The sequence below is a fragment of the Rosa chinensis genome, chromosome 3, assembly GCF_002994745.2.
Source record: "Rosa chinensis cultivar Old Blush chromosome 3, RchiOBHm-V2, whole genome shotgun sequence".
NCBI lineage: Eukaryota > Viridiplantae > Streptophyta > Magnoliopsida > Rosales > Rosaceae > Rosa > Rosa chinensis.
The window spans coordinates 46,430,482-46,451,722 of NC_037090.1; the positions used below are offsets into that span (position 1 = coordinate 46,430,482).

General features: G+C 37.4%; 1 protein-coding gene and 2 long non-coding RNA genes across 4 annotated transcripts; all 3 read right to left on the minus strand.

Annotated features, from left to right (window-relative positions):
* Positions 1-190: 190 nt before the first annotated feature.
* LOC112193302 (beta-glucuronosyltransferase GlcAT14A) lies at positions 191-5,081 on the minus strand. The gene is made up of 4 exons (XM_024333381.2): positions 4,321-5,081; positions 4,141-4,216; positions 3,947-4,062; positions 191-875 (listed from the first exon to the last, which is right to left on the minus strand). The coding sequence occupies exons 1-4, from the start codon at positions 4,814-4,816 to the stop codon at positions 358-360; spliced, it is 1,206 nt and encodes a 401-aa protein (XP_024189149.1). The 5' UTR covers positions 4,817-5,081; the 3' UTR covers positions 191-357.
* An 8,233-nt stretch (positions 5,082-13,314) lies between these two features.
* On the minus strand, positions 13,315-14,888 carry LOC112191622. Its single transcript, XR_002933026.2, has 4 exons — positions 14,703-14,888; positions 14,351-14,468; positions 13,903-14,042; positions 13,315-13,798 (listed from the first exon to the last, which is right to left on the minus strand). It is a non-coding gene; the product is annotated as an uncharacterized LOC112191622 (long non-coding RNA).
* A 428-nt stretch (positions 14,889-15,316) lies between these two features.
* On the minus strand, positions 15,317-19,882 carry LOC112193196. 2 transcript variants are annotated; one of them, XR_002933801.2, is made up of 7 exons: positions 19,519-19,882; positions 19,127-19,206; positions 18,903-19,001; positions 18,255-18,303; positions 17,592-17,681; positions 16,319-16,529; positions 15,317-15,512 (listed from the first exon to the last, which is right to left on the minus strand). It is a non-coding gene; the product is annotated as an uncharacterized LOC112193196 (long non-coding RNA). The 2 variants fall into 2 exon arrangements; XR_002933799.2 differs by having other exon boundaries at positions 15,318-15,512; positions 18,903-18,947; positions 19,519-19,881.
* Between the last annotated feature and the right edge of the window lie 1,359 nt (positions 19,883-21,241).

Consider the following 21,241-nt stretch of genomic DNA (forward strand, 5'->3'; position numbering starts at 1 on the left):
TAAGGACTCATTTATATATGAACACAATAAAGGTAGGGTGTTCGAATTGAGTTGGGCTTGATAAAGAAAAGGCACATAAATTGAGTGGGGAAGGTGACCGTTATATTCAACCAATTCATCTGAGTGGCACTGAAAGTAAGTGCAAGCAAATCAAGTACGTTAACTAGAATATCCTTTTCTTTGGCTATAATTTGACAAACTGATAAACACCGGCCATAGGTTGGAAGATTTCATAACAATATATCAGTTAGGTGCTAACAAAAATTGCTAACAAAATATTATCATTTAGAAGAGAAGACGTATACTAGTTACAACTTACAAGCATGCAAATAGTTTATTCATATTGGTTTAAAGAAATCATCTGCACTGTTGCTTCTGATGATTCCTCGTGGAAAGGAGTTTTGTTAACAAGGACTTCAACCTCCTAGATCCGGGTCCTGGCCTTAAAACTCCATAATTTTCACTCTGCAAACCTGAGCATGACCTCTGCGTCTTTTCTTTCCCCGAACACCATCCACCATACGCAAATTCTCCACGGCGTCGTTTAAGCAGTTGTTGATCAATTTTTTTAAGCACCGGGGCATTTTGCTTGAACTTTCTAGCAAATGGACGGTTGCTTTGAACCATTCTTTTAAAGTCTCTGAGTCCGAGAGACCTGGGATGCTGCTTTGGAGGTGTATCCCATGAAATGTAGTGGAGGTCATGGTTGATCGTGGTGTTTTTGTAGTCTTCTGAGTTGCATATGACAGTCTGGAAGTAACCTTCCGGAGAAGAGACAAAGTTGGTGTAGTAGAGGAGGAGGGTTCTGGGCAGATTGTCCCAACCCACTACGCAATACTCGGCAAAAGATCTTGATATCATTGTCCAAGCTGAACCTGGAGGCCAAAACAAGACATATAAATAAAACTTTTATCTGTTAATTTTAGGTTCCTATTTAATACAATCTTCTATTTTAGCACAGCGCTGAAAGCAGTAGAGTATGAAAGTCCTATAGAGAGTAGACTGCGCTGAAGCTTACCATGCAAGGCTTTGTTTTCCCATTTTTTTTTTTTTTTCTTTTTCAACTTTTCACATGTCATATGCCTAGGGTCAGACCTGGACATGAGATGTTGAATCTTGAGGCGAAGAGTAAAACCTAGACCCTAGATTCTTCATAAGCATTGACATTATTATTTGCAAGGGAAAAAGATACAAACAGTACCCAACCTATGACCCACTAGTAACTTCAGTACCCAAGTTTTCAAAACTATCACTTTAGTACCCAGGTTATCTAACCCGACCCAACTTTAGTACCTGGAGCCGTTAACTCAATAACGGTGTCTGACAAGTGGCATATATTGAAGGGTAATTTTGTCTTTTCATATTTAATTCATTATTTTTATACATTGTTTTTTTTTTTTACCTCTTCTTCGCTCTCTCTCTCTCTCTCTCTCTCTCTATAACCATTATCAAAGACCAAAAAAAAAAAAAAAACTCTTCCAGCAGCCCCGCGCCTCTTCCTCTCCAGCCCAGCCTCCTCCCCCCGCCGCAACCCCTGCCGCGAAGCCCCACAGCCAGCCAGACCAGCACACCAGGCCGAGCGCTGCCCAGCCTCGCCTTGCGCATCGCCTAGCCCCCCCCCCCCCCCCCCCCACGCGTACATCTCCCTCCGCGCCTTGCGCCTCTCTTTCTTCCTCTCATTGAAACCCAGAAAACTGATGTTCTCTCTCCATCTCATTCCCATTCAAATCCAACAAACAAAGAAACATGTTATCAAGCAAAACCAAGAATTTGCATTAATTCAAAACATAGTACAACAAAACCCAGCAACTGGGTAGGAAATACAGAAACGGGGTACAAATTTTGACTGGAGGAGGCCAGAGATGCAGACATGAGATTGAGGTTCTGGAGGAGCAGATTGCGAATCACGAGGGGGATGTTGAGCCTACAATATCTGTGCTTAATGGGTTTGTGGCGTTTACAAGGTATTGCAGGTTCTTGCTTTTCAAATTCGAGGAAGATGAAGTGGGAGTGGGAGTTGGGAGTCAGAAGAAGTCGAGGAAGGGTTTGGGTGGTCTAGCTGAAGAACCGATTGGACGCTGGACAGCAGCAGAGTAGCCGAGCTGAAGAACCGATTAGACGCTGGTCTGGGTGTGTTGCAACGACGCCGGAGTTTGGTAACAACACCGGAACTGGGCAGCGTCGATCTGGAAGAGGAAGCCGACCGGTCTGGGTGGAAGAGGAAGCCCACCGATCTGGACAGCTTTGTAATGATACCGGCTGTGGGGCTTCGCGGCAGGGGTTGCGGCGGGGGGAGGAGGCTGGGCTGGAGAGGAAGAGGCGCGGGGCTGCTGGAAGAGTTTTTTTTTTTTTTTTGGTCTTTGATAATGGTTATAGAGAGAGAGAGAGAGAGAGAGAGAGAGAGAGAGAGCGAAGAAGAGGTAAAAAAAAAAAACAATGTATAAAAATAATGAATTAAATATGAAAAGACAAAATTACCCTTCAATATATGCCACTTGTCAGACGCCGTTACTGAGTTAACGGCTCCAGGTACTAAAGTTGGGTCGGGTTAGATAACCTGGGTACTAAAGTGATAGTTTTGAAAACTTGGGTACTGAAGTTACTAGTGGGCCATAGGTTGGGTACTGTTTGTATCTTTTTCCCTATTTGCAATGATATATAAAAATTATTAACTCAAAATACCAGGAAAATAGCAGCAAAAGACAATACGCAAAAAGTCCTTGCAGAGATATATGCAGAATCGCCAAGCTGACAAAGTGTGATTTTAGTGGTAAAATACTCATTTAATCATTTTCTTGGAGTGATTGAGGGCAAATGAGAATGAACTAGGAAAATTTATTTTGTCTATCCGATGCCACTTGATGTGCAGTGGTATTGGACAAATTATTGCTTGATGAGGTCAATGCTAAAATTCACAGTTGGTTGTTTTGGGTACTCTAGCGTACAGAAATGCAAAAATTTTGGTTTAGGAATTAGCTTCTGATTTTGGGCATGGGAGCTGATCACTATACCCTAACCATCAAATGAGATTAAAAATAATTAAAATAAAACAACACTGCCCATATATTAAGCTGTGGTTCTTCAACAACTTATACGTATTGTTAGCATTAGTTTTTCTTTAACTTTTTCTAATCTCAAAATAGTTTACGAATGAGGCCGACTGAGCTCCATGTGCAACTTTTCTAATATATGCAGCCGCCATTCAGGTGCTTAGGTGCAGATGTAGAACGTCTGCATTTTGGGTTTTACTTCTTTATATTTTTTTTTGCCATTAAAAGGGTACTATGGTTCATTTAAATAGTTTGGTCTATCCGACAATGGTTAGGTGGTGATTAGAAAGAAAAGAAAATCCAAAAACTTGCTGACAAATAATATAAAGTTATGAATGACCCACAAGCCTAACCAACAAATGAAAATGAAGTGGAGAAAATGGGGAAAATGACATATGAGACTCATAAAAGGTCCTACAAATCACCACCGCACATCCACATGTTTCAACCTCTTTTAGTACTGGTTGCCAACTACATGTATCTACTTGGATCTAGAGAAACTTGACTTTTCACCCAAGTATCCTAATTAAGCTTGGCCATTTAAACTAATTAAAGAAATTTTTTTTTTCATTTTCAGCATTGTAAATCACTAAATTGATGATTAAAGAATGAAAATTTTAGACGGTAATTCAGATACTTGAGAAACTTCGGGCCCGGTTCAATCAAATAGGGCAACCCAAAAGTAAATCACCACCACAAGACACTGTACTTGAAGACAGAGTTCACATGTCTCTGCAGCTACCAAGTACAGAAGACTAATTTTTTTTTTTTTGTGTGAAATAGAAGACTAAATTTTAACCACTAGACCACTGCGAGAGAATTAGTCAAATGCGACTAACTAGTTCGTTAATTAAAATAAAAGTAAAAAAAGAATTAGAGAGATGATGAGGTTGAACCTGTGTATAGCTTGAAAGCAGTTGGGAGAGCCCTTTGTTTAATAACCCACCATAATTCTGATTTATTGAGGCTGTAGAGTGCTGGGTCTATTGTAATGGGCTTGCCTCTCTTATTCCTTGAAATAAAAAAATTACACTAATTAGGATAAACAACAAATGAAATATAAAGTAGAAGAAGCAGAGAAGTAACATACAGTTTCCAACCCAAGTGACTGGAGTGCTGAATGAAATTGAGATCTCTCGGCAAGTCAGAAAAGGCATGGATCAGATCTGCAACAGAAGCAAGAGACCAACTAAGAATAGCCAATAGAAAAAAAAGGCATCGATTTGATAGCAAAATCAATTGATTAAGAGCAGCTAGGCACTCACCATACCATCTTGAGTAATTAGAGGGTAGTCAGAAGCACTGAGATTGATGAACCAATCCCATCTGCAAGTCCTCAAGAGCAAAGCCAAAGCATGAATAGTGGTAGCAAGCATGGTTGGTCCTCTATAGGTTACCAAATTGGGTTTTCCAACAATCCAAACATTACCCACTTCCCCAAAAACTGGATTTCCACCCACAAACTCAGCTATGTCTCTGTGCTCTGCCTCCGTTGCTTCATAATCCATGTGGATCAGATAGTAATTTCCAGGATGATAAAGAGCATAGAGCATGCGTTTGAGCTTCAGCGAATCGCCTTTTGAAGCTGAGATCAGATATGAAAAGGTCACTGGATATGGCTTAGTAATACTCATGTTGGATTTGGTCAGATTGATGATGGGCTTCCAACTGTGAATGGGTATTGTTAATCTGGTTGGAATGAAGTACAGAAAAGAGAAAACAATTGAAGTTAGCAACAGAGATACCACCAACACTTTGATACCCATTACTGAAAAGACAATGTGGAATTTTTGAGAGATGAGGAGATGTCTAAAATATGGTTGGGAAGAGAACGGCAGGTGGTAAAAATGGTTAACAGGCTAGATTGGGAAGTGTGTGGCATTAAATCTGTGGGATTTTGGGTTCCTTGCTTTGAAGAGAAGGGAAGGCCTCCCTGTCAGTCAGTCCTATTGGTTGCCCTAGCATTTCTGGTGATGTGTTGCCTTCGCTTTTGCAAATGGCATTTAGGAGGCTCATCCCCCACTCATAATATTTATCACACTAGAGTATACTCGAAGAGAAATAATGTCAAACCTTATAATGAAGATTCTCTCAGGAAACTTAAGAGTCACATCTAACTAAAATTGTAAATTGCGTTAAATAATTAGGGTTGGGCGTTTGAAGTCGAAAAATCAAGGAACTGGCCCGAATCGAACCGAGACCAACGGTTTGGTGCGGGTTCTAAACAATTTTTCCACAATTCGGTTGACAATCGAACAGATGTGTAATGTTACGTGTTACCTCCTATACCTAGATTTGTTTCTATCTACATGTCAAGAGAAATACACAGGGCGTTAGGGAGAAAACCAAGCAGACCTGTCTATGTCATTCTAATGCGAAAGTTTTTTTTTTTTTGACTTTGTCAAGGGGAACCCAAAGGCTTCTTAGGCCCAAGATAAATCCCTTCGGCGCATGTAAAATGCTCCAAATGTGCATTGCAGCACAGTATCTGGCCACTTTGACAACTTCAGGGTTTGAACCTAGATTGGGGAGCACACCCAACTAAGCAAGAACCACTAGGCCACTTGCAGTGGTTTTTCTAATGCGAAAGTTAGTTTCCTTATATTTAATTTGACAAAATAACGGTACATGAAAATAGTTAATGCACTTCAATGAAGGTGGTTAGCCTTCTTATATTGACATTAGCTGGAATGAGTTTCAATGTGGAAGAGATGTCCTCACTAATTGGCAGTGTCTTAGGCTGGGACATCTCTCCAGGCAACATGAATGTTGCTTCTCGTGTAGCAACCAGGTGGAAGGTCCTAATGGTCATGCCCGTGACATTAGTACCCAGCCTAGGTACCCCGATATGGGATGCCAGATGAGGTAACCGACGCTACAGTTTACCTTTATATTCTGCTGGTATGTACAAGATTTACTGGTTTACTAGTCATTTGGATGGCAAATGACAAAAATTTTCATGCCATTTTGAAGTTTCTTTAGCACATTTAAGGACTCTAGACATAACATTTTTCTTCAGTTTAATTTTTGCGAAAAACTTCCTTCATGAAAGTTGTAGAACATATTTGGAGTTTGTAGACACGAAGAACAAAGAAATCGGAGTTGTAATGAATGAGGTATAAGAGTTTAAATTCAGTGGCAATTATATAATTTTTTGGACACATTTTCTACTATGAATTGCAATTCACTACTTTCCATTTCGAGAAAGTCAACCTAGAAATGCAGAAATCTACTGAATCTTCTCGCCCTCGTCGGCAATGATCCGGCCACCTCAGGCCATGAAAACGATCTCATTCTCTTCATCTTTCAATCATAAAAGCCGTACATCCACTTATTCATTGCACACGACATATCGAAGGAGGAAATTTTCGACTCTTTCTAGCATATTTTTCAAATTCTAGCCAACTCCGGTCAAATTGAAATGGGACATTGACTTTCTTCGTCTTTGAGTTCTCAACAAACTCACCAAGGTGAATTTTGGATTTGAAAATTTCTGGCCACTGGAGCTTTCGAGGCAAATTCTGACCAACCTAAGCAATTTTAGATGTCATGGAAGATACAAAACTTGTTCTTTGTGTTGAGACGAACATTTAGGCCGGTATAGGCCTTGACTCCCGATTTGCGGTTCAGGCAGCGACGCGTGGGGATCAAGCTCAACCAATTTCAGCGGTGCATGGTGCGGCCTGCTGCTTTTCTGAAGTCAAATATTTTGGCTTGTTAAGTAAAGCACGATGTTCTAAACTTGTACGTGAGTTTGATTTTGCAAGATTAGATCATTTGATTGTCGATCAGAATCCTGTTGTTTTGAGTTTTGATTCCAACAAACTCAAGATGTTGGAGTCAAATTACACTCGTAGATGATTTTGCTTGTGCCTTTTTGGTTTGAAGGTCCTCTTTAATCTTCATTATATTCTTTACAGCTTTACTTATGTTGGCATATTCATGTATCTGACTGACTAGCTAGTATTTGTGTACTTAATCTCTAAACAATGAAAACATGCAATTTATAACTCATGTGCAGTTTCTACCCCATGTGAAGTTGTGAAATAATGAACTGTTCAAGATCTTCCTATTATAAGCAGTACTAGAGAGATTGAAGAAGGGGGGACTTGGGCCTGTTTGGTATGGCAAACTAGTTTTTGCTTATTTTTAAAAATAAGTTGCTAAAAAGCAAAGTAGTTGAGTGTTTGGTAAACTAACAACTTTTTATAAGTGTTGTAAGTGTTAAAAGCAGTGACAAAATATTTGGTAAACTCCAAACTAAAAGTGCTATGAGTTTATAGAATGATCAATTTGGACATGAAAAATTTTTTTGCCTTCATTTTTTGTAGAATGACCAATTTGTAACATTAATAACTGTGGTGACCCGAGAGAGGGGTCCTATAGCGCCACGACCCCAAGCCAATGAGAAACCGGTATGTCACGGATGACATCCGATGACTCATCAACCAGAAACCGCAAGGCCTTTTGGGTTTATTTTGTTGGTTTACAAAACACTTTCTTGGACAAATCATTCTAGCAACCGAACAACATAACTTCAAAAGTGGAGTTTAAAGTGGGCTAAAAGATTTGGGCTTACAATATGAGCCCAATTTAGAAAACAACAAATCACTAAGTAAATACAAGTATGAGAGACGCGCCACAGGGTTGCGGGTCTCCCGAAATTTTGTAAATAAGCGAGTAGGAAACAAATAAAAAGTAAATAAATAAGTGACTTCAAAGTCCGATTAAGGACCAAAACCTTCTTTTCATAAAGTTAAAGAGAAATGCGCCAAGCAGGGCCATGTGCCTCCTCTGTACGTACGCTCCCCGACCACATGCTCGAAACCTGCATACTGTTGTAGGGGTGAGCTTTCATCCTCGCATGCCTAGTAGGGCCGACCCAACCATGCTAGATTTGAAAAATAATATACTTGAAAATATTTACTACATAATATTGTGCACGTTTATCGAAAATACTTTAAAAAGAGACAACCACAAACATTTGTTCTCTTTTATAAAACATATGCAGCATGTTTCACACAACTTGGAGCTCCGAGATACTTATCTGCCGACTAAACTAAAACAAATCGGTGACCGACCCGATTCGTCATCCTTCGAGAATCGGCCAACTACTCTGTAGTCCTTGTGACTACAAGTAGCGAAAGCGTCCATTTCCTGACCCTGAGTCTCCTATGACTGGTTCAATGTCGGTACTCACCCTTCCTCGACAAACATAGGAGCACAGCCCCCTCCGGAGATTCACAGTTATCGACACTGTGGGATCCCTAGGAATCAACGCGTCTAGGTCCCATTCACTTTCAGGTCACAAGTACAAACATACAATGGGTATAGTATCTTAACATGCAAGTCTAGTCTCGGTTTTTGCAATCACCAATTATCAGTTATGAAAACACAGATATCACGAGGCATCGACTAATGAACAACCAAAATCGCACTTGCAAGCAACATACTATCTTAGTATAGCACTCCACATATATCGAAAAGCCTCTAACAAGGAAGGGACAGCTCACCCTACCTGGAATTGGAGTGCTCGTCCACATTCGGGTTCGTTCCCGACTTTCGATCATTTGTCCAAATCCAAGTGCATACGCTCGAGTCCTTTAACAAAAACTAAACCCGATAAGTACTCAATTCATAACTCATTTACTCAATTTCTTTATGAGTCACCAATTTATCCTGAATCGATATTTAATGGTAACCATTCCCGAACAATTCACTTAACGTAGTAAGCTCATTCGGGAAATTGATTATGATCACACTTCTTTCCATGTTAAAATTTTGGTCAACCGGTTTGACCTCATTTTATTTAGCTTTTAAACCTTAAGAAATTAAATAATAATTACCATTCCTGAATGATTTTGCCTTTCAAACTCTTTTGGGATATGGTGATTATACTTATTTCCTTAATGTATTCCAAGTCAACCAATTTGACCCTTTTTAATTAATCATTAAATACTAGCAAATGAATAGTGATTACCATTCCCGAATGATCACATTCTTACGATAACTTTGGGATATGGCTACACTAGAATATTCCGATTTTAAACTTTATTTCATGAACGTTAATCCAATATCCTAATTTAGCTCAATCAAATAAAATCCACCACTTTCATAATCAATTTCTCAAACAATTGTGATTACTTAATTTCTTTGACTTCACTCAACACATTTGAGTTTTAATTCTCAATTACCACCAAAATAAACTCTTCGGCAAAAAGACATTTCCAAAATTGCTATCAGATACACCTTCATAAATTGACAAAACCAACTCTGTCACATTCAACCAATTTCAATCTCAACTACCAAACTGTTTAAGCATTTGACTCAAAATTGTCATCTTAAATTAACTTCATTCAATCCATTTTCCTATCAATTCCAATCTACTCAACAACATATCCATAACAGCATCAACTCAATATTCCGATTAATAGCATTAAGATCACTGAACCCGGGCCCTTACCATTCTTCATTTCCAAGCTACGAGTTGAGTCACCGCAGTTGCAATCCAACTCCAACCATTATCTTGACACCTAACAGATACATTGAGATCAACAATCCATCTCTTAACCAAATTCGTTCCACAAGAGAGTTCTTGAACCCTTACCATTCCTCAATACAAATGGAACTGACCCAGCACTTCTCTACTCCAAAAATCCCAAAATTGCATACTCCACAAAACCTCACATTGCAAATCGAACAACACAAATTAGAGTTTTCAATCTAAATGGAATTAGAGGCCTCAACCAAGAATAGGGCGACGCAGATTACCTAATAAAGATGGTCTAAAGGCTCAGCAACAGTGGGCGGCGGAGCTACGATGGTCCACGAGCCAGCAGCGGCGCGTGCAGCGAGTACGGTGGCTCTGGTCGGAATCAGAGGTTGGGACCATGGGGTTTTGGGTAAAGGATAGGTGCTGATACCATTTATGGTGGTGGTGTAACTCATACATGGCTAGGAATTGAGAAAGAACGACATGCAGAGTCTCGGGTTCCGGTGATGTGCGTTTAGCGTTTTTCGGCGTCGGAGATTGAGGCTATGGTTTGGGTTTTGCTGTCTATGGCTTGGTGCTTCAATTTCTAATAGCGGTGGTATGAATCAGTGACTGGAGATCGGAGGGTTAAGGAAGGCAGTGGTGTCGCAGGTTTGGTGGTCGCGTGTGGAGGCCGGAGGCGATGCATGGCGGTGCTGGGCTCTGGTTTAGGTCGAATATAGGAGCTGCATTGATTGGTGGTGGCGATGACTAGAGGTGGTGGCCGGAGATGGAGTTCTCTGGAGGTTGTAGAGGGAAGAAGAAGAGAGAGAGTGATGTGGCCGAGAGAGGAGAGGGAGGAGAAAATGATGCTAGGGTTTTCTCACTTTCCTATTTATACTAATGTGCAAGAAAAGTCAGATTTGCTCTTGCGACGAGTTATGAAACTCTCCTACCTAATTGCTTTTTGTTTTGGGCTCGTAACTTTTCTTTTATTCGTTTTTGGTCGAAAACTTCCTCAGTTAATTCTCGACTTCGTCCTAGGCCCAGAACTCGATTTCGTAAAACAACTAAAAATTTAAATCTTCACTACAACTCAATTTGTCTTCCTTTCAAATTTGCTTCGACGACCTTTTTGCTTCAATGAACTTTAGTAACCTTCTAGGCCCAAAACAAAAGGGCTCTAGCCCAAACTTAAATTATGAGGCCCAAATCATGATCTCGATACCAAAATAATTTCCAAAATCAATTCCTTCACTTAAATCTCCTTTTAAAAAATTAAACAAAATTTTCGAGGGCTCACAATAACAATTCATTTTTAATACTGAACAGATAGATAAATATGAGTAACATTAATAACTCATAGATGAACATATTGATGAAAAGAAGCACAAATGAGCTCTGTCATAGGTTCTCTGTTCCTCCATATACATGCCCAAACACGTGATATATAATGAAAGTATAATGTTTATAGTTGTTCAAGAGAAAAATGCAATAATACATCTAGAAATATATTTTCCAAAATGCAGATAAAAATTCAACTCAGAAAGGCTAGGACATCATATAAATTTATGACAACTAGCATAGTCTTGACTCTTGACAGGGAAGGAAAAAAAAATAAAGAAAGAACTAGTTCCAAGTTTCCAACTAAGTAATTTTTTTTTTTTTAAATATCCAAGTAAGTATTTAAAGAACAAAAATAAGCAGTGCTGTAAACCTCACCAAAAATGTTATAAACTTTAAATCAGAATTCTCTGTACCGAAGCCTCGGAGATCAAAGATTCCAAGTATTTCCTCTTTCCCTCTAGAAAGGGCAATCAATGCCTCTCAATCACAAATATATAGAGCTTCTCATTCTCAGCAGGATCATGCACATGTGGCACATTGTATAGTTTCCAATTTACCATTCAAATTATGATCCAGCCTCAGCAAAATTGGTGACAGTTTTCATAGCGGAAATAAACAGTCTTTTGTTGACCAAGAGGTAGTTGATATTCAAGAATAGATTTTCAAGTTCATTCTCCAAATTTGGTAATCACTAATTAGGAAAATGACAGGGACAAGGACATAGCCAAAAAAATCAAACTTACAACAGGAATTTTCAATCTTTATGATTCTCCACAAACTATGAACCAAAACCCAGAATTAGAGTCAGTTATACACAAAAAGGAGTAGAATTGATAATCTTCATTGAAATTTTCAGACAGTGGTAGTGGTAATGGTAGTAGTAGGCCGGTGTATCTACCTTGTGTGATTCGTTAGGGTCTAAGTGGGAGCTTCCAACCAATAAGCTACGAGCTCCGGAGGAAGATGTAATTTGATTGGAGTAATTTGAAGGAAGAGGAATAATGTGACGAAATGGATTACACATGTGGAGCTTCATTTCTACTAGCGATATAGCCTACGCGATGCCGCGGGTTTGTTTGCTTGATGCAGCACTTCTAATTTAACATTAACATTTCTGGGCCAATATTTGTTGTCAAAATAATCTCACTTTTGAAGAATTCATTCAATTTACTCCAAATTAGAAATTCCTAGTAACTATTATCGCAACTTAATGCTCAGCACACATTACCTTCTTTGCGGCAGATAGGAGGGGTTCTCATTCAAAATGTACTAACAAAGAAACAGAGATAGGACAAATACAGAATCACATAAATCAACATTCCAAAGGCAGGCCATCCTAAATTGGCATTCAAAGTAAGGTAGGACTGCACACAACTGTGCAACCACAACTTTTGGGTCGAATAAACATAATTGGAACATTAGAAGATACATTTTTTTTTTTTTTGCGCATTCTAAAACACTCACTCTAGCCAACAATATAACAAACATATATAGTTTTGTTCAAATAATCTTTGGTTGATTCATCAAGTCTGGTGCAATGTTAAACCTGAAAAGAAAAGAACAAACGGATTTAAAAAGAGAAGTAAATGAAGTTTATATTGAACTTATGTCGAAAGACTGTTATACACAATACAAAGGGTCAAGAGGATCTTCATCTTTTTTTTGAAATGTAGTAAAGAGCTTCAATTGGCATGACAAAAACGTCTAAAAGTGCCAAGTAAAGCAACCCAAACCATTCTTCAAGCTCTATTCTTCTCTAGTATAGTAACTATAGAATTCATTCAAACTTGTGACCCTAAAAATTTGCGCACAAATAGAGCAGAATAGCATAAGTGGAATACGAAATAGCTAATTAATGAAGCTTTTTGTTATCTAACTCCTGATAGAATACTGATCCATGCACTCTCACTCAGGTAAATAATGAACCAAACTATAATAGAGATTCAAAATAATGTGGTTTTGAAATGAAAGCTTTAACCAAATGGTCTTTTCCATCTTTCAATAGGTGAATATATTTTGTTTACCTTGTTACAGGATCAGGGTAATGGCAGACCTGCTTGCATACAAATCTGCATAAACAAATACAATCACTATAGAGAGTGCACCTCTGTGGAGTCAAAACCTCTGATCCTCTAGTTTTTGTTCACTCAAACTAAGACGTTGACTAAAGATAACAGGAAAAGAAAGTATCCATACGTTCAGGCTTGATGTTCAAAAACCCATATTCCATCTTGTGAGGGAAAGGAAAAGGGAAGAAACCTCACTATTAAAACTGGAAAGGAAAAGGGAATAACCTTTTTAGGGCAATGTATTACAGTTTAGAAACTCTACATGACTGATTCAAACAAACAGAGCTACAGAAATTACGTATTGAACAACGTGAAGTTGATAAGACATACAGATCATTAACATTGAATAGAAATCACTGTGGAAAAGCAATTTGATCGTGCAAAAATAATTGAGATAGTTAAGTACAATTCAAACAACAGGAAAGAATAAGAAACGAACAATAGCAAGTGCACCCTCACTAAGCAATTCCGATACGGTTACTCCAACTACAACTAACCATTTAAACTGATGTAATCATTAAACAATACTATATCATACAGATCACGTATGAATTACATTGGCATATATAAGAGATCATATAAATCACCTAAGCCAATTACTGTTAAGTGGGTGTGAGCCAGAGAATGCAAAGGAGCTGTACACAAACAAATGAAGACAGGTTTTAGTAAAAAGAAGAGAACGGGGAAAAACTAAAAACAAATCAAAATTTGAGAACCTCATCTGGAATGGATTCAACCCTCCGATCTTTTGTGTACACATGATCTTCTCCCATGGCTTTTAGACTATGTCAAGCCCTAAATCTCTTCTGGCTTTTGGGATTATAAAGTTGCAAACTTGAAAATTAGGTCCAACCCTGAAACTGAATCAAACATACAAAATCCGCATCAGTAACAATTTTCTTCAATACGAAAATGTATTAAGCAAAAAACCAACAAATGTTCTTTCCCAAATCAAAACACATACCAGAAATCCAGAACATGAACTCTGAGAGGGAAAGTTATTGTTGCATTTTCTCCTCACAAAATTTAACAATAAATGTGTCTGCTCCTTAGGAACCACTCATTTGCAAACTCCCACCAGTTTGGATCAACCTTCCTGAATCCCTGAACATTGATTCAATGATTTTGGAGACCGAAATTAAATCTCTACAGACTGTCCTCTCAATCAGAAAACTTCATGGGGGTCCGAAAATTGAAAACATATACCCAATCACAATTCACAATTGACTGGAAATCCTATTCTACTGAAAATTGTTTTTACTTCGACAACAACACTTGGTTTGCTTAAGGGTGTTTGTGACTCATTATTTGACCATATACCAAAGAACACTCGTATCAGTACTCATTAGTTACAGTGAGCTCCAGTAAATAATGCAATTAATTTATTTATTTTTTGTTCAAAATGAACATACCTTCGGGCTTCAGGGCTTGGCATTACATTTACTCCCTGCATGAGTTATGATCGCAACGCCTCATACTCTTCCCACTTGACATAACGGCAGCATTTCTGAACTCAAGATGTATGGTGCCCTACATTCATAAAATTGTTAGGGTTTATTGGAATCTATCAAAGATAAATTACAAAAAAGCGAAAAACGGCCAACAACAGATTTGGTAAATACATAAATGTCTAATATGGTGATTAAACTTGCAATTCCTCAATGAATATTTTTCTGCACAACAACAATACCCAGAAAGAATACACATCCAAAAAATTGAGCAATCCAAAACAAAAACCCAGAATCAGACAAAAGAAAAACTTACATGCGCAATCCAAAACAAACCCAGACCCAATCCTTCTTCTCCTTCTTTCTCGTGATTCCACTCTGCCATTTTAATATGGCCATTGAAAACACAAACATCCATTCCGCTCATATAAATTGGGGATTTGAATGCCATGATTGTAAAAGCGCACCGGTAAAGTTAGTGGCTTGTCAAACCGAAATTGGAATGGAGCGACTGATGTTGATAGAGGCTTCCCGAAGAAACTAAGAATTTGGGATTTTTGCTTATATAATGAGGGGACATGACAGAGTTGTAAGTCAAAGCAAAAACAGAGGGCAAAATCGTCATTTCCGCTTCCCAGTGAACGGTTAGGAATAGTAAACTCAGCTTTAGATATATGTATAATTTGGACAGAAGAAGAAGATAAATTCCGACAATGGTTACTAATACAGTGAATATGGATGTTGCATTTTGGACAGAAGAAGAAGATATATCTGCGCTAGAAATTACAATCACATTCTTCTAGCGGGATATGTACAAATAAGAAGATGTAAACTCAGCTAGAAATTTTGCCCGAGCTTTGCCGCAGGATCTCCATTCAAATTGAAACTTAAAGCCAAATTATTTTCATTCACATGTTAATATACTAATACACAAAATTTAGAAAGAAAAAACTCACTCAAGAGCAGAATTTTAAATAACTGGATAAAACAGTTTTGGATCAAAATTTTAGCAGCCACTTCTTCTGAAACAAAGCTAAAGCTTCCTCCAAAAAATTGACCAAAATCTTGGATCTCTCCAAAGGTTCAGTGCATCATTGCCATTCTAAAGTTCTACCAATCTCAGTCTCTGCGAGGTAAAATGGTTGATCATTAAATTCCACAATGCATATTTAACAAATTTTTCTCAATCTAATATGGAATTGTAGCAAGAGTTAGAGAAGTTGATATGATCATGAAATTTTGAAGTTGTTGTGACTTCATTATCGTTTACATCTAGCTACCACAAAGCCTTAAGTTGATTTAAAAATCTGTATATCACAGATTCAGAGCTATTCCTATATGTGCTAATGAAATTCATGGAATTGTTTAGTTGGTTCTCTAGATTTGTGGATTTTGCAGCTGATTTGCTTAATATCTGTAAAACAGTAAGCTTAAAAGTAATGTGGGAAAATTCTGCAGCTGACTAATTAAACCATGTACTAAACAACAAAACACTGAAAGATAAAGATGATAAAGCAAGAATTAAATTCACCACTGAATCACAAAACAGCTTCTCTTACCAATAGACCAACCAAAATGAAAACCCACTCTTGAAAAAAAAAAAACCTTCTCTACCAAACAAATTTCAATAAGCAGCCATCACTTTAAATACATTTCCTGATTATCTTTACTTTCAATGTCTTTAAACAACGATAGCTTAAATCAAATAATACTAAAATGGTTATCAACCTCTCCCATCCTAAACCACCAATAAACAGTAAGAAACCACTGAGAACAATATACCAGTTCATACGACCAAAACCACCCAAAAAAAAAAAGACCAATTTTTTCCCCATCAAAAGTTCCTATACTTGCAGGACACAAAGAAAATCCCTAAACTCAAATCACCAAACACCAATATTTTGAACCCAAATCAAGAACGGAAACCATTACCTGGTCGAATTGACCAATGAAGGAAGCAAAAACAGTGAGATTCTCCAGTACCCGTAGATGGTGAAATTTCGTACTTGTTTTCAACCCAACCTCTGTATCTCAGAGCCTGATTGATGCAGTACAGCTTGATGGCATCTCACTTGTCAAATTGGAGATCAAACTGATTTGCCGCCTTCTCTTCTCTATTGAAGTGCCCAAGGTTTTGCAAAGACTGCAAATTATGGAAAATTATTTTTAGATCAATTGATTTTTAGAAAAATAAAGGAGACTTAGTTATGATATCAAAAGTTAGAAACTATAAAATGGCAAAACTCATTGTAAAATAACTAAAATTAAACTCAATGTAAGCTATCTATAAGAAGAAGAAAAATAAAATAAATAAATAAATAATCCAAAAAAAAAAAAAAAGATAAATGGCCATGACAAAATGGTCATATTTGTGGCCTCCCAATCTGGCAAACACAGGACCAACTACTTGATCATTTTTGAAAGCAAGCAATGTACTTAGATTAGAAAAGACAGAGAGTAAAAGATTGAAGTCTTACTTGTGAAATTTTAGATCAAACTGAATTTTGATATCAGAAGTTAGACATATAGAAATATCTGATTCATTTAGTGTTCAGAGTATATGAAGATCAGAATTTCATGTTTATCACCAATGCATAAAGGCATACACACTACACTGACCACAGGTTTCTTTTCCCTAGTTCTATCTAAACCCTATAATTATAATTGGTTGCAAAATTTAGCCAAAATTCCACCTCATAATACCTTTGCACCAAAACAGTGGATTGTCTGATTTCATTTCAACAATTAACATTAACAGACTATTTCATCTAATACAGATCAGTTGGGGAACGGGAGCGGGAGGGGAGTTCATTTAATTCAAATAGTGCAAACCTTGATGTAGAATAAATCTAATATATTGTAAACCCATGTGGATTTTCAGTTAGAATAACAGACTTTCAGTGTTAAGTCTAAAATCAATTTTTAAGCCTAAAGGACTACATACCATACTAAAGGCCTGGTTCAGTTGTTCCATTCCAATTAAGATTTAGTTAGGAAAAAACTAATGCTTCTTTTGGTTGCTGGGATTCTGAAACTGGACTAAAAGTCTCCAATTTCAAAGTTTCTAGAAATCAGAGATACATAAAATTGAGGAAAAAAAAACTCAATCCAAACTAAATTAGTATCTGGACTTTGTTCTCATAACATGCAATATTGAACTGGAGGAAAATAAAAACAGAGCAACTGATATTGCTGAAGGTCATACCTTCTGTGAAAGAAACCAGATTTCCAAGCGTATTGTGAGCAATTGAAACCAGATTTCCAAGCCTTTTGGGAGCAATTCAACCTTAGAAAACTGCAAAACCGTAAGGTCTCAAACAACATTACTAATTCCCATACCAAAATTTCATTACAGATCTTATCATATTTCATTTTCAAGGTACCATATAAACATGCATAAAGAAAAGCACAAATACAAAATCACAATAGGTAAGCGTTGCAGAAATCACAATAGATCATATTTTCTTATCCAATTAAAAAAATTACAAAGCACAAAACACTGGATACAAAATAAAAAGAAACAAACGCCGATTATAACCACTACAAAACTGAAAGAACGCATAACAAATTGAAGAAAATCAGCTTCAACTGTGTTGCTATTGATTCTACCAAATCAAAATCTCACCATGCTTTCACGATGAACCCAATCTTCTAGGTACAAACTCTAGTTACTCAACACGCTTTGGTGAAAGAGATTGAACACATATATTGACATATATGGGTAGAAAGAAGACTACCATATAATTATCCAAAAAAAAAAAAAGGGATTAACTTTCATGAGAAAGTTAAATAACTGCTGCCATTTAAATAAGAGGTTACGCATGAATAAACACAATTAAAAAAAAAAACAGAAAGTGCAGTAGCTTACATCAGGCCAAGAATGTGATAAAATCTATCCCCTCCTTCTCAGTTGATCCCTGAAAAAAGATCATAAGAAATATAAGGACATATAGCTGAATCTATTTGAAAATCACTTCTCAAATTCGTAACAGCAGAATACCAAAATAGATTGTCAATACTACTTTACTCAAATGATTCTATAATTGACAAATATTAGATTGCTCTGTCGACTTTCTTAGCATAAAAAACAATGGAGAAACAGCAGAAAGCAGAGAACTTTGTTCTCAGAAATAAGTCAATAACTCGGCTCAGAAAGGGCTTAGCAACAGTAGAAGTAAATCTCAGAACACCACTAAAATTCTCACCTTTTTGACCCAACGAAAAAAAAACCCCCAAAAATCATCAAAACCCTTACAAACAGTTTTTCTTTCTCACACCCAAAACCAAGAATTCCAACACTGACACAACTTCAAAAACCAAAACCAAACAAAGACAACAAAACTCAACCAATCAAAACGCAGCTGGGATCAATAAGAAGACTTGGGTCCAAATTGAACACAAATTTAATAACCCACTGATCATTTCGATGTCACTGAAATTTAGTTTTCTTTTAAAGAGAAAATTTCTGAGTACATATGAGCAACAAAAATTCAGAAAAACAAAAACAAGTTCATACCTCAGTCCCTTTAATTTGATAATGCGTTGCTCCTCCTTGAAAACTCTGTAGAAAATTATTTACAGATTCGTTCAAAATCAAAAACAATCTCAGCCAGGTCTTCATCACCAACAAAGCCAAGTATTGAGTGAGTTAAAATTCAGAAAACAATAGAGATTTACAACCTCCAATACTCTAATGATTCTCTAACCCATAATTTAACACAACTGAAACACCAAACATACCTCAGTCAATTTGTTTACACACTGCCCTCATCTCCTTTGAAAATCCAAAATTTCAAAATGAATAACAATCTCAGCAACGCCTGCATCACCCAAACCAAAATCAGTGACATACAAATATTCAGAACGAATTTGAAGAAATTTTGTAAAAAAAAAAAATATATATATATATATATATATATATATATTGTACTCTCCTTCTGGGAAGCAAACCAGTCTCAACCCATCTCTCTCTATATTTCTGCAGAGCAAAGAAAGAAAGAGATGGTGGCTCAGGGATTCAAACGTTAACAGCAGATAAAAAAAAAAATTCTCAAACCTTGGGATTCAACAGTGAACCAAACAATCACAAACAACCCAACAAATCTTTCACGAAAAAGACTCATCAAACCTACCTGAGTCCCTGGTTTTGATACTTAATGCAATAGCAGAGCCCAATTCCTAAATCAATCACATATACACTGATTTGAAGAAATCAGGTAAAGAGTTCACAGTGAGGAGAGCGAGAAAAGGGAAAAAAAAGGGACTGCAGGAACCAAATAGAAATTCGCAGATCAAAAGCAAGGAATGATTTGCAGGAGCAACAATCCACTCTCTCAATCTTGGTTATATGGCTAAAGAAGAAAGAAGAAACCGGCGCAAGTCAATTCTTTGGCTGTAGAAGAAAGAAGAAACCTCCAGAAGCATATGGTATATCCAGGTTGGTTTTGGATTTCTGTGCGAGGAGACCCAGAGAAATTTGTTGATTCGAGTGAGAGCAAGAGCGATTTGGAATTCTAAAGAAACCTCCAGAAACACTAAGGCATCTTTCCATACCTAAAGACGCATATGCCCAGCCAACATCGTCTCAGCAAGCAGTACAGACTTGAAATTATAACAGCAACCCAAGGGCAAACGCGTCAATTCCTGTAAAAAGACCCATATGCCCAGATGACATCATCTCAAACAGCAGTCACTCCTGCAATATAACAGAAAAGCAGGGACGAAATCGTCTTCTCCACCCCTTGATGAACAGTAGTAACAGTGAACTCATCTTTCAATATATGTATAATTGGTAGGGAAGAAAAGTCCCTAGATTCAGCGGCGTTGGCCACTATTGCTGCTTTGGCTTCAGCATAGAGTCGATGGTTGTGACGCCATAAACAGAATAATCAAGAACGCTTGCGACAGGCTATGTGTAATTTCTTCATAAAGGAAGGGAGGGTAGAAGTTATTATTTTGAAAGATTCATTTAGCTACAGTAATCACTACTACAGTGCGCTTCCTGCTTCTTCTTCTAAAATGAGGCCTTACAATGTCTTCTGGTTTTCTAAAGAAAAAAACCCTTGCTTCTATAAAAAAGCAGGCTAGGGACTTGTAACCAAACACCAACTCTTCCATTGCTTATAAGTGGGGGACCTAAAAAGTGCTCTCTCTCTCTCTCCCTCCCCCCCCCCCCCCCCCCCCTCCAAAAAGAGCCTAAACCTAAAGCCTTACCTGCATTGAGGAAAACTACTATATAGTTTCATAATATGTGACTGATAAATGGTTGTAATTCTGCATGATATGCAATTGCATGTCTGCAACCTGGTGTACATGTATAATTATACTAGTTTGTGATAAGAGCAATATTTGCTATGTTTTTAATGTTATTCTCTCTACATAAACTTAGTTATTTCCTTAATATTATGATTTCTAACTTAGTTTAAGTTTTTAGGTACTTTTGGATCCATAAATGGAAGGCAAGGAGTAAATAAAGCAGAAATGGCAAGAAATGGAGAAATGACGTTTTCCCAATCCTATTAAGAGAAGGAATCCTAAGTCAACTAGGAGTGAGCTCGTAGAAATAAAGTGCAGAAATGAGAAATGACAGAATCCCAGTTAGACGAGGAAACTCATTCTTACCAGGAAAAGGAAACCTAACATGACTAAGAGTCCTTGTTGAACAAAGAGAGCTGATGAATGTTCCAGAACATCTCGAAAATGAAGAGTCCTAATTAGACTAGGAAACCTGTTTGCATTAGGAAACCTGATGATACTAGGATACTTGAGAATGCTAAGAGATGTTGTGGCTTCAAGATGACTCAAGATTGTACAAGAATGTTCTAGAAGACCAAGAATGGTGACACATTTGAAGAT

What these genes read in the sequence shown, in the direction of transcription:
- LOC112193302 (XM_024333381.2), bottom strand. Translation starts at nt 4,816, where the DNA reads ATGGGTATCAAAGTGTTGGTGGTATCTCTGTTGCTAACTTCAATTGTT. An exon ending in CCCTCTAATTACTCAAGATG is followed by an intron (nt 4,217 to 4,320) that starts GTATGGTGAGTG and finishes CTTCTGTTGCAG; the next exon opens with ATCTGATCCATGCCTTTTCT. An exon ending in TGCTTTCAAGCTATACACAG is followed by an intron (nt 876 to 3,946) that starts GTTCAACCTCAT and finishes TTTGGCCTCCAG; the next exon opens with GTTCAGCTTGGACAATGATA.